The 14,417-nt window shown below is 34.3% G+C and overlaps 1 protein-coding gene across 3 annotated transcripts in view; it reads right to left on the bottom strand.

Moving 5' to 3' along the window:
• Positions 1–14,417, bottom strand: part of VPS13C (vacuolar protein sorting 13 homolog C) — a 180,625-nt gene that overhangs the window by 164,083 nt on the left and 2,125 nt on the right. For all 3 annotated transcript variants that reach the window (XM_054565332.1, XM_054565331.1, XM_054565333.1), the window contains exons 2-3: positions 4,435–4,478; positions 2,398–2,440 (exon numbers count right to left, since the gene is read on the bottom strand). In XM_054565332.1, the coding sequence (XP_054421307.1) occupies positions 2,398–2,440; positions 4,435–4,478 (87 nt within the window). The remainder of the gene's footprint in view (positions 1–2,397; positions 2,441–4,434; positions 4,479–14,417) is intronic.

Below are 14,417 nucleotides of genomic sequence, written 5' to 3'. Positions count from 1 at the left end.
GCTTGTAAACCTACTGAGTTTATTAAATGGTTCCCATGTCAGGGAGTCTAGAGGTAATGCCAGTTAACCTCTATGATCCATATTTATGGGTCATATCTAAGTCTGATGATTTTTTTTAAAAGATATTTTTAGAGGGAGAGGAGGGAAGGGAGAAAGAGAGGGAAAGTAACATCATTGTGAGAGAGAAACATCAATAGATTGCCTCTCCTATGCTCCTGATCAGGGACCAAACCCACAACCCAGGCATGTGCCCTGACGGGGGATTGAACCAGCAACCGTTCTCTTTGCAGGACAACAGCCAACCAACTGAGCCACAAGGGTCAGGGCCTACGTCTGATGATTTCATTCACAGTGAGTACCAACTATATTTATAACAGATGCTATATAAATATTTATAATTATCTCATAAACTGCTAAAAGACTGATGTGATTACCTTCTAGGTAAGCATGAGACTGAAAAAGTAGAAAATACCCCTTTAACTAGCATACCAAAAAGGGACTGTCTGTTCTCTATTCTTCTCTCCATTTATCGTAAGCCATTACCCTCCCATCCTTCATTATCCTGAATTCCACTGGAAGTCGCCTAGTTATATTACTGCCTCCCTTTTATAGATCAGGAAATTTTTTAAATTTTTAAGTAAAAGGATAATTTAGGAACACCCACAAATATGTCTAGTTCCTAGAAAATTAAAACATTCTTGAGCTTACTTAGCCACACTGACTCTGCAAGGTTAGGTGTAATATTTTAACCTAACAGAAATTTAGTAATTAATGTAAATGCCACATAACTAAAAAAACGATATAAAGAATGTTTTGCATCCTTGTATGTAAATGGTCTCTCATAATTCAATAAGTAACCCTGAAGAAAGTCATCAAGTTCTTATAATACTTTCAAAGCAAAAAGAACAAATTTTAAAACTTTAGGAATTTTCTTCCAAAATATAAATCTAGTTACAATATAAATAATAATGTCAAAATTCTTTAGTCAAATATAACTCATCCAATACCCTGCAAATGTGATTTCGATGCTATGGCCTAATTTTAGATCTCTATAACTTCCTTGAGAACAAATATATTACCTTTCCAGAGGTACCTGCATAAGTCTCATACATAGCATGTGTACAGAAAACACTCAAAGATCAAAGGATGAATGAAAGACTGTAACTTCACTCTAGGATTTCAATTAAAGAAGTATAGCCACAATACTACTTCTGAACACTGCTAAACATGACCACCTAACACAGCACAAGGTTATATATATCAAAAAATAAAAAACAATACTGAGGCCTACCCAAGGGATGCTTTCAATCTAAGGGAGTGTCTCCTGTTTCAATAGGCAAAAACATGGCTTAGCTGGGAGGCTCAGTTGATTAAAGCAACATCCTGTTATGCCAAGGTTGCAAATTCAGGTTCGATCCCTGGTCAGGGACATACAGGGATCAACCAATGAATGCATCAACCAGTGGAACAACAAATTAATGTTTCTCTCTCTCTCCCTCTCTCTTTCTCCCCACCCACCTCTCTCTTTCTCTAGTCAATAAGTAAAAATTTTTAAGAGAGACAAAAACATGAAAGCATTAGTTTATATTAAAATGAACAGATATGTGATATAAAATGGACTCAAACTGAGGTATTCGAGTAATTGTTAAGAGATGCCAGAAGAATGAAAGCCGAGCCTTTCTTGAATACGGTAACGTATGAAGAAGGAAAGTGACATGGTGCAGTGGTGGGGTGATCGCGGTGGAAAGAAGGGTGGTGGCACAGGTGAGAATTCTAATGTAACAGTTCTTCATCTAAAGTTAAAAATTTGTATTTTTTAAAAAGTAAAAATCAGGTAGTATGAACAAGCTGAGTGGACTTCACAGATTAAATTTACTGAAAAATTTCTTCAACAAACATGTATGCTCAGTTATGGATGATCTTAGTATAAGAGTTTAGCTGCAAAGAAAGACTTTCTACTTACCAAAACAGATCCTCCATACCACAGTGCTGCATAATATATCAAGTGGAATGGTTGAATAAAATATGAGGGAAATAACCTATACTTAAATTTTATTTACCAGAATATGCTACCTCCACATATAAAGAAAAAGCACAAAATTTGGATACCAATTTTGAAAATTACTTGTACGATGGAACCAAAGCCTAAAAGTATCATTGCAGTTCAAATGTCGTTTCATTTTAGAGGGTAATTCTCTACCCTATTGTCAAAAACTTTGAAGTTTATATATATTACACATAATATACATTAAGTTCAGAACTACAAAAGTTCTAATCAACTTAAGTCAAAAAACTCTCACATTTTTTATTCAAGATAAAAAAGGTATGTTAGATTCAACAACACAGGAAAAAGCTAAAAGAACTAAAAATAACTCATATTAAGACTGAAGTACTTACCAATTTGTCCAGCCTTGACTTTAAAAGGAACATCCAATTCATTCTGCAGAAGGAAGAAAAAAATTTACAGGAGATCTTAAATTATTAGCCCTTCCTGAAAAATCACCTCTGTATCATCATTTAAATACACAATCATCCCTAAAGATAAACAAGTTTTCTGTATTTAAATAACTCAGAAAGGATGTTTTATGGCTGAAACAAAGCATTTTTATTAAACTTTGACTTAAAGAATTCATGAGAAAAGCAAAATTATAAATAGGAACAATACAAAATTTTTTAAAAAGAGTTCATCATTAGGAAAGTAAATTGGCAAACTGGTTGTTTTAATAAACTAAACCAAGCTGGATGAAAAATCTCATAAACTTTTAAAATAATAGACGAACACCATTTATCTGAAATACTAGAATAGGAAGAGTTCTTTCACATAAGTTAAAAACAACAACTAAAAAATTCTCTCTCAAATAAAATATTTAGTAAATGAATAAACAAAACACTCTTTAAAGAAAAGGCAGATTCCCAACATATTATTAACCAAATTAGCAACTACTGTAGATTACTGACAATTACCAATTAATAATAGTAAACTTTCACTTTGTATATTCCAAATCACTAGGAAGTATAACTTTTTTATGCACAGAGTACTAAACAATAACTGATATTCACAGTGATCACTTGAGTCTTTAGAAGTATTAAAAATTGAACCAATGAAACTAGACTTTCTGTCAAGTGTACCTTAGTCAAAATCTGGCAAATGAAATACAGTACTTTAGATAACAACTAATACAGAATTCATAACAATTCTATGTATGTTAAATATATATCCTGTCAGCACAACTCTATTTATACTCATTTCCTTCTAAAATAGAGAAAAAAATAAAATAAAATAAACAGAGAAAAATACGCTTTATTCCAATCTCTAGCAATAGAATCTTAAGTTCTAAATTTTGGGATAAATTTTTAAAAGTTGTAGCACCCTCCATAAAGAGAAGGAAAGAAAATTCAAATATTTTGAATGCCCACCACTTGCCAGAGTTTACTTTTCATCTTTTTCAAGACACAAAGGCAAAGAGATATTATATTGTTTTATATTATTAACTCCACTTAAAAGATGATTAAACTAATGCTCAAATAAACTAAGGAACTTGCCAAAAGACACACAGTTGGTCAAAGGTAGAGCTAGCACTCAACCCAAATCTTCCAGACTACAAGGTCCATGCTCTTTCCACTATGTCAGACTTTTTAACAAAATTAAATGTTACTCCTTGTGACGAAGTTCTACTCCTAGGATCTTCAATATCCCTAAATCAGCTTCCCTGCGACGAGTCATGGAAGCATTTTACGTATAACGTTCTTCCTAATGACACAGTTCATCATGTAGAAATCCAACCAGAAGTCAGATAGGATTTTAAAACATACTGCAGGTTAATTAGAAATATGACCTATTAATTAAAGAATGAAATCATTCTTAAGTGATTTCATAAACTCAAATTAAGTCTAATATGTTAGCTAAAGCTTAACAGGGGGTCAAGGGTTGAGAAAATGGGGAGTGTTCTTTTGTTTTTAGCTCAATAGTAAATGACACACTATTCTCTGGAGCTAAAGTCCAAAAAAATCTATTTAACCTCTTAATATTACCATAATATTATAAGGCTGGACTTTCAATATATTTCCAAAATACAATTATTCATTAGATAAGTTGTTAAAATCAAGCCCTTACTTAACTGAAAAATAGGTAAAGATAATTCTTAAGAAAACTTTTTCAGTAAGACAAATGTCTACTACAAAACTATACAGTCAACTTAGGTCAAGGAAAAACATTCCATTTCCAAGACATACAATTTTGATCATCAGGGAAAAAAAATATATATATAAACCTTTAATCTCAGATTTCCCTACAGCAAACAGTTAAACCAGTAATTCTTCTCTAAGCGACTCAACCACTGTATCTGGTATCTGGTACCTGGTACCAGAAACTAACCTAGGGTTTCTAAGAACTTACCAAATTAAATGAGTAATAAACATAGTTTAAAAACTTACCAGAGCATTTTCTTTTATCTTCAGATTATCTAAAGCCACATTACCTTTTAAAAAAAGAAGAAAACATAAAGTTAATATACCAGTAAGTAAAGCTTGTCAGTACCAAACACTGTGCTAAGTGCTAAGAAGACAATGGTAAGCGAAACAAACTTCAAGAACATAAAAAACTATTGGCACAAAAGATTTGCTTATACATGGACAAGAATTATTAGTTGTAGCATACTTTAGATCAGCCCAATGCAAAAGAAATTACAACTATTTAAACTGCCTAACGTTTAAATAGACAATGAGAAAGAATTTATAGACTTTCCAGCTGAAGAACTTTAGGACAAAAAAAAGACTAGCCAGCATATTGAATAATTAAACCAAAATCTCAAAACAAGGACATAAGGAGATGACTATAAACAGATCAATGATCCTGTAACTTGTGATTCTTTCTTTAATTATGTTGTCAATGAATATTTTCTACGGGAATATAGTTTAGTCTCTTTAAAACTCTAAACATCCTATCTTCCCACTGATTACTGGTTCTAACATTCTTTAATTTATCCCATTTTTCTTAAATATATTTGGGCATTAAGTTATAAAATTAAAGCCACAATAATACTGTTACCTGACTCAAATTTTAAATACTGCCCTATATTTATCAATACACAATGGTTAAATATTCTTGCTTACATAGAAACGTAAGCAAAAGTTTTCATTTCATTTACAGCTCTAAAGATTAATAAAGCTATAGTTACAACAGTAAATACAATCATAAATTCTTCAGTTTTATATATATTCTTAATCACTCATGACATTTATTTTTGAAAAAATACTATGCTTCCTATATTCTCCACAAATATTTTTCAATGAACTAATTTTTTCCTCACAGTATTTTGGAGTGAACTAAAAGTATGCTTAATTTTATTATGCCATTGTTAGTTTAGACATTTGTTTTTCCCCAGACCTCAGATTTATTCAAACAAACATTCATTAAGCACCTACTATGAGTTAGGTCCTAGACAGAGAGCGATGATTAGTACAACATCCCTTCTATTGAGGAGCTCACCGCCTAACAAAGGAGACTAAATTTCTAAAATTTTGGAAATATTCTATCATAGAGTTTATAGGGTGCAAAGAAGGAACCACCTCATGTTGCGCAGTGGCGGGATGCGATGCCCCGTCGCTGGGAAACACTGCTCGGATCATCGTTTGTCCCAGGCCCAGGCAGCGACTGTCGTGGCGAGGGGGGGGTGGGGCACAGAGCACGTTGCTAGGAGTGCAGAGCTCCTGGATCTGAGGGTTACTATTCAGGGACAGCTGAGATGGGAGCTGGGCTCTGAATCCTGGAGAGCTCGTCCTCGGGTTGTCACAGAGGAAGGGAAGAAACGTGAATCGTCGCAAACACTTCTCTGTTTGCTGGGGGGGCGGACACCTTCATCTTAGTGGAGAAGCCCCAAGTCCCTTTTTTCAAAGGCTTTTATTGAAAAGGTTATCAGCGGGGCTGGGTTAACAGGAGTGCACAGCTTATCTCATTACATCATTATATTAATGTTCACAGAGAATGGGTGATGTTTTGAAGAGAACAAATGACAGGAACACACCAATCTACTTGGGTCCAAGTGGAGACTAGTAAACAAGAGAGAGAAGACTAAACACAAGAGCGTAGTAAACATACGAGTGCCCAAGGATATAGGGTTAGCATCTGTGAATAATGTAAATTTCCTTCCTAGTATGAGCTGGCTAGAGCTTTTGAGGAAGAACAAAGCACTCTTTAAAGAATTTACTTTGAGGCCCAATTTGCCCGGGAAACTGCCAGATCTGGTTTAGAACAGATTCCATGGCATTGTTTCAAGCCTGAGCCAGGAGGCCAGAGGGAGCCACGAAGAGACAAGGAGACTTCTGTCAGATAGAATGAGGACTCTGGCCATGTCCAAGCCGAGACAAGAGGTGCAACACCTTTTTGCCCTTTCTCCTTGTCCCCCAGTTTCTTGTGTGCTGCCAATATTCGATTGGTATCTGTCTTAGGTTGTATATCTCAGCTTGAGATAACTTATTTGTCATTGATCACCAATCATCCATGGCCAAGTAGAGAGGCAGGAGCTACACCCCTGCCAGGGGGAACAGGTTATGTCTCCTCAGGAACCTGTTTCTCCAAGGCCTCCTGATTATTTCCAGCCTTGAGGCCCTCCAGCCTGTCGATGGGGTTACAGTTCCTAAAACCAGACAGGGAGTTTCCCAACAACCTCACTCTGCCTAGGGAGATCATGAATTTCACAAGAAAGTTTAGGCTAGAAAGCTGAAGAATAGTTACAAGGTGAACGAGAAAAGAGGACAAGCAGACATCCACGAGTAAGACACATTTTAGAAACCACAAGTAAAGGTTTGGTGTAGCTAGATGTGAAAAAAAATAGAGATATAAAGTCAGAAAGGCTAGCAGAGGACAGACTAACAGAATCCTCAGGATGAAAAGTTCAGACTGGTCACAATGGAAAGATGAAACATGTGTAAAAGATGACAAAATCAGAGCTGTTTTAGAACCATTACTCTAGAATCCTCAAAATAACCATGAAACTGTCCAAACAATTTAGCTACAGGGATACGGCAATACTGCTTATAAAAGCAGAAAAAATGGCTGCAAGGATGGATGATGAGAGGGAGGGAGGGAGGACCTAAAGAACTAAATGTCCAGTAAGGAAGCATAAATTATAATAAATCTATAATATAGAGGAAAAAAAAGACAGACATGGGAAAATGTTCACAAAATATATTAAGTTTTAAAGAAGGTTTCAAAATGCACACATCAATCCAATTTAAAAATTATATACGTACGCATAAAAGACAGTAATGATAACACCATGATGATCACAGTGGTTATCTAGATACAATAAAGTTCATTTTCTGTGTGTATGTATATTTAAATTTTTCTAAAATAAACTGTGGGCAACTGCAATTAAAGGAGAGAAAGAAGTACGAAAAGGGAATAAAATACTAAATAGATAATTTAGAAACATTATAATATATGAGGAAAGGAAAAGAATACAGACAGGTAGCTTCTACAATACACTGAAGAGAAATGAAAACTAGTAATAGGCAGCAACTTTGAGGTTGAAGCAGAGTCAAGAGTAAAATGTTATTTTGAAAGTAGAATTGACTAAGATGTCATCACTAACCAAACGTAGGGATAATAAAGTACTCATGGAAAACTGACATGTGTTTGGGACTTGGAGCTAAAAATCATTTAAGTATCATGTGAACAAAAACCACATAGAGTATAAAATATTCCTGGATTTAGTTTTTTCAGACACTGAATAAAAAAATTACAATTTGGAACTCTATTTAAATCAAAAGAAGGGATCTGCACAGATGCTACAGATTTGAAAAGCAATCCAAACTAGTTTCACAAGATGGAAGGCCCATATGGAGACTTGCAAACTTGCTCATAAATTTTGACTCTTCTACCCAGTGATACTCAACTAGTCGGGCAAGTGTCACTGGAAGTGCTCAGAAGTAATCTGCATTACATATGAAATATTTTATTAACAATTGTTCAGGCACTAACAGAATCTGTATAAAAATATAAATGAACTTATAAAAAGCATGCTGCCTATACTGCCATGGCACTTTGGTTCTTTAATGAATAGACAGTATTTATATAAGATGAGAAATGCTGAAAACTTCCAATATGGCTAAAAGTTAAACAAGAATATTTAGAAAAATAAACAAAAAGATAGTATTACTCAGGGACAGGATTTAAGGATTTCTTACTAATGTTTTCCAGTATTTTCTAGTTTTTATAATAATCAGATACTATTTTTATATTAAAATTATTCAAATTATAATAAGAAGTATGGAAACAAAACAAAGGTACATTCTAATGTCCATATGACCTCAATATGTTTTATGTAAATTGCTTCTATATCTGATATCTATCTTACCTACAGACATACAAAAAATATTTCTGCTACTTAGCGTCTAGCAAACAAATGTATACTTCCTCTCTGAAAAATGTGAATGTTATCTAATTAACAGTAAATATAGCAGTGAAATAAGAATGATACATTCAAAAAATTATTTGCACTGGAGGAGGAGCCACTAGTCCTAACAAAAAGAAAAGGGGAGGAACAGCAGCGTATTTCAGATTAACACCAGGGTGAAAGTGCATTTATTTACTCAACCAGCAGATGAGTGACCCATCTGGCTGGCTAAGGCACTGCGCTAGCAGTTATTCTCCCACTACAGTACATGCTTTTCTGTAGATACATGTAAGATTTTCACTGCCTAACCTCTGAATGTCAAAAATTCTGTTAAATGAGATAATTCAGAAACCTAAAATTAAATATCGACCATTTTATATTTAACTAAATACTGAGGAAAAAGTTAAGATTTAGCTTTGCATTTCTACATTAAGATAACATCATAATTTCATACACATGCAAGTCACTTCACTGCTATAGCCAGATTACCTGGGCTAAGAACACATAGAGGCCATAGGAAGCTCCAGAAAACCTGGAAGAAGGGTAAATATCTGTGTCTAATCTTAAAGGAGGGGGAGGGTGGCTAATAATTGGAGATGGATAAACGTAACTCTGCCAGCAAGGAAGGCACTAAAGCCAAACCCTCCATCGAGCATCTCTAATTCCACAGGGTTTGGAAGAGGCCAAGGTAACAAACAAGTAAGCAAGTTCTACAACATAATTTCCTTCTTTGATGGACTGACAGGCCTAAAGGGTGAAATAAGCAGTAAATGTAATCTAGCTTCAAAGAGAAGGTTTCTGATTTTGACCCTATATGATTCATAGTAATAAATTACAAACATTTTTGAATAAGCATACATGGTTAGAGAGTCAAACATACACGTTTCAAAGCTACCCTTGTAGGATATTTTAAGTACCTTAAAAGGGTAAATACTAGATCAAAATTTACCTAATTGTTTTTACTAATGAACCAGAAGATAGAAACGGAAGAAATCCATTAAATGAGCAAATAATGCCAAGGTAAGCAGAGTTGGAGTCATCTCAAAAAACGTAATAGAAAAAGAAATGGTTACTAAATTATAGAAAACCACCAAGTTAGTATACTTAATAAAAATCTGATGGTCCTGGCATAACATGGAATATGCCTGCCTAGGCCCAAGAATGGCTTTTAAAACACATAATAGGCTACAAAGTAAATGTAAGAAATATAGTGCTGATGTCTAATGCCTACAGTCAGAAATAATCTATCTGAACTTTCACAGAGGTTTAGCTATACCCTTCTTATGGCACTTAACACTTAACTATATAAATCCCCAACTTGATTTATAAACTCCTTTCTGATTCTTCTCATAGTATGTGCTCAATAAATTATACTGGGGTAGAAACAATTATAAGACTATAAACCTTTATATTTTAGAAAACACTTTTGAGATCTATCACATTACTCGATCCTCACAGCCTTCTGGTGAAGGAGGCAAGACATCTCTATTAAGCAAAGAAACTGAGGCTTATGAAATAAACATGATTTTAAAATTTTAAGAAATAATTTTTTTTTTTTTAAAGATAGAAAGAAACTGAGGCTTAGAGGGGTTTTATGACTGGTCCAAGAACACTATGTCAACCCAGTGAGCGGTAGAGCCAGGGCTCAAATACGATACCCAATGCTGTGTTCCAAATATCACACTATCAGCCGCCTCCAAAATAAGGAAGGAAGGAAGGGAGGGAGGGAGGAGGGAGGGAAAGGGGGACAAAAAGGGTAAAGGTTTTAATTCAGAAGGTAATTCTATCTCTGTTGGAGGAAAAAAAAAAGCCATATAAGAATTAGACTCTGTATTAAGAGCACTGTGTAGTTGGTGGATTTCACCAACTGGTCTTTGTATTTTAAGAGTGTGAAGAAATTCAAAAACTAAAAGAGTAACTAAAATCAGTGCAACTAACAAGAAAATAACCATAAAGTTGTATAGTCAAGGTTTATATTACAGTAGTACCACAGTGGAAAACATACAAGAGGAGATGACACTGCAAAATGGCACTGCTAGTACTTTTTTAAAAATGGCATTTTTCGAAAAATAAAGGACAAAAATTCACAGGTTATGATTCAGAACCCTTTAAACCATAAAGCTCTTTAAACCCTAATCTCCTCTCATTTGTACATTAAGAAATTAAAGCCTAACATTATACAATTAATTTATGGCAGTGCTAAGAATAAAAGCCCTTGTATCCTGACCCCTGGTGAATGTTCCTAAAATAAAACATAGAAATTAATCCAAAACTGTGATTAAAAACAAAAAACCAACAAACAAAAATGCCATGAAACTAGACTATGAAAAGAGCTCTGTATATTGTAAAATAATGAAAAAAATACGTAGTGCTTTATTAAATTTCCTTTATGTATCTATAACATAAATATTAATTTACTTAAAAGTATCAAAATATTTAAACATTCACTTTCCAAAGATGTGGGCTAAAGTAAATGACTGATCAGTTTTTTAAAGAATAAATCAAATTATTTTAAGTACTGTTTTACTAAATACTTAAGAAAATATTGTAGCAATTCATTTTAATTTAATGTAACTATTCAACCCAAATTAACCCGTCTAGACACCCTCTGGTAGGAGTTCAGAGTGACTTTGTCTTGGGAGGGGAAAGTGGGAAATGGGGAGAAAACAATGAACTCTTACTCTTTCCGTTTCCCTACTGAAACAGGAAGTCTGGGCAAAGAAAGCTGGGAATCTGCCATGTGGCCACCGAACTCTCTCCCTTTCAAGTGTACTTCAGGGCTCTCATCGCAGTGTGGCAGAGCAGAATGGTTACCAACGCACCAACTTCCAGTTTTATTTCTAGAAAAAGGGTAAATATTAAATTTTTGATGCTATTTAAATATGTGGAAAGGTGTTTTCCCTTTAAGTTTTTAGGCATTGTTTAATTGCTGATAGCTGAGCGTAAACATATACATTACAATATTGAACTTTTTGTTGTTTATTTTACATGCTATAGACAAACTATTAAGAAATATGGACTTTAATACATCGAGTGCTGGCTGGGAGGATAGGACAAAAAAAAATTCCTCTGCGAGTTTAGAAATACCTAGATACGCCATGTTTTATGTGTCAAGGTAAAAAGAAGCCAAGAGACCTACTTTTTCTTGCATCCTCAAGCTCCCTATAGCTACCTATTAAGATAGTGTAATATATTAGATTTGGATTTGCACACACCAACAAAAGATTGGAATTTATCTTCATTTATCTTGTCGTATTTCAATGACTGTGGCCTTTGTTCACCAGTACTGAGGAAGGAACAAAACAAAAAGACACATTATTTGACTACCATTTATTACTGTAATGGTAGAGCAAGTAGCAGTGTGACTTATCTAATGAAGGAATACACACTGCTCTGAACTTGTTCAAATCACAAAAGTTTAAAGCCAGAAAAGATTACCCTGAATAACCTTCTCATTTATAGAAAGAAGCCAGTGATCGTTGTTTAGTAACTTTCCAAAAGCCACACATCTAGGCAGAATTGAAGATGGAATTAGATCCCACGTTTCCTCCTTCCCTTATGTTGCTCTGCTCCAACAACATGAGGCAGATGAGGAAGACAGTATTGTAATCAATCAACACAGGCTCAGCCTGGTTTGCAGAGCTGCAAACTCTTGAGGGCACTCCACCTGGCACCTACCTGGCACCTACTCCTGGTCACTATAGCCACACCCTACATCCAACACATCAAGTAGGTAAAAACCCACTTGTCAAACAGAAATAAGAGGAGCAGAATTCTGAATAGAGGATTTTCCTGACTTTACACATTAAATCATTTTAAAAAATCGATTGGCAAAGGTTCTACGTAACAAACAGTACTACTTAAACCAAATTGCAAAAGGTCTGGTGTTTCAACATACCTTTTCAAATATGTTACTCTTAAAACAATTATATCCTGGACACACCTCAAACAGCCAAAGGCTGTGCAATATATATATCTAGATAAATCTTCCTGCCTGCCTAGGCAGCAACATACCCACAAAGCACTTTTCTGAAACTTTGAAAACCCGACTTACAAACTAACTGGCAGGTAATATAAGTATTTTAAGTATAAATTTAAATGCAAATAGGTTGGTTTTATTTCTTTTAGGAATATGTTTGGAAAATAGGAAATGTTTATCTACGTGGTGTTGACTTTACACAAAATTATCACACTACAGACTATGAAAACCCTACAGTCTGAAGTCTAGAAGAAACATACTCATGAAAATAAAGTAAAATCAAAGCAAGGTGTTTTCCATCACTCAGCGAGGTTTGTTTAGCATCACTATTTCTATCAGTATTAACAATTTAATTATTATAATTACAAAAGGTTTTCACATTATTTATCTCAGTGTTTTCTCCATTTCACAGATAAGGCAAATGACAGTTAAAGAATGTTTCTTCAATTTCAAGATAATATCCACATAATACTTCCTATTCTAGATAGTCAGATAATTTCCCCATCCTTCTCAGTCAGCAACTTTTCATTTGTAACTTTTCATTTATTGTGGATTTCACTGTGAAATCCACATGCATATATACACACACACACACACAAATGTATATACAGCACAATCTTTTTCATTGATTCTTAAAACTACTTCCTGATTTCATCCAAAGATTATGCCTTTTTAACACTGTATCTTTCAGTCAATTCTTAAGACATCTGTTTTAGTTATAAATTTCGTGAGATACACTTCCTCCAAGTCCTTTTTCACTTCTTTCTACCACTTGGTCAGCACCTCGATGGTCTCCTATAAATGCAAAAACAATCTCAATATTTTCCTTAGACTAGTGTTTCTCAACAAACATTCTGGGCTGAATAATTCTCTGTCCTGGGATCCACCCACTAGATAACCATTAGCACACTTCTGCCCTTTATTTTGACAATCAAAAATTTCTAAGATATTGCCTAATTTACCTGCAGGGGGCAAAGTCACCCCTGGTTGAAAATCACTACCTTAAGTCTAGTCAAATACTCCAGTGAAGACAGGTTGAATTCTTCCCTTTCTCAAGATGTTAAAATTTAACAAGAAATAAAAACTGAAAAAGCCAAACTTTATGGCATATACACCTTATTTGCTAGAACAAATAGTTTTCAAATAAGATTATGTAAAAATTCCAATTCTTTATAAAACTTGTCTATACGATGGGTGTATAAACATTAGCTATTTTATTAAATTGACTTCATATTCCCACTTGTTTACCATAAAAAGTCTAAATCTCTTCAAGGATATTTTCAAAGACTAGAAATAGCCAACTCACATATTTTGCCTTTTTATTTTAATGGGGGAATTGTGTTAGAAATAAAATATTCTGAATGATAACTGTAAAAGTTCACAACTCCTAGCTTCCTTTATAACAACCACAAAAATAAAAGGCAGCAAAACATTACAGAAGTGGGCTCATAGAGCCGAGGGAATCCCTGATTGGACTTCCACTGGATATAATCCCTGAAAAAAAAAAAAAAGGTTTATTTGCTCAGGCCTGTTATGAAGTTGATGTTGCCCATTGGCAGAATACCTTATTCTAATAGTAAGAAAATGAGATGGGAAAAAAACAGTGTCTGTTTTCATACATTGCACCAAAAAAAAAAAGGAGTAAGTGAAATAAAATTATGGCATTTTAATTTCAGTTGTGAAAAAGTTCAAAAACCTCAAACAGTATTCTTCAACTGTTCACAGTAAAAACATTTACATTAGAATTAAAGGACATTGTCAGTGAAAGTACCCTTAGATGTTACCTACTCCAATCTCTAATTTTGAAGAAAAATAAAAAAGAAAGTAAGATTTGGTAGGGATGGAATCTTCCAAAGCATCAATAAACTTTTTTTTAAAAGGTTTTATTTTACTTATTTATTTTAGACAGAGGGGAAGGGAAGAAGAGAGGGAGGGAAACATCAGTGTGTGGTTGCCTCTCACATGCCCCTTACTGGGGACCTGGCCCCAATAAAATGAAACTAAAATCCAGTAAGAAAAATGGCTTGTCCAACAGAACAACC

The sequence above is a fragment of the Pteronotus mesoamericanus genome, unplaced genomic scaffold, assembly GCF_021234165.1.
Source record: "Pteronotus mesoamericanus isolate MK-2021 breed Mesoamerican mustached bat unplaced genomic scaffold, CSHL_Meso_final contig_164, whole genome shotgun sequence".
In the NCBI taxonomy this organism is placed as follows: Eukaryota; Metazoa; Chordata; class Mammalia; order Chiroptera; family Mormoopidae; genus Pteronotus; species Pteronotus mesoamericanus.
This window is presented reverse-complemented; position numbering and strand designations above follow the sequence as displayed.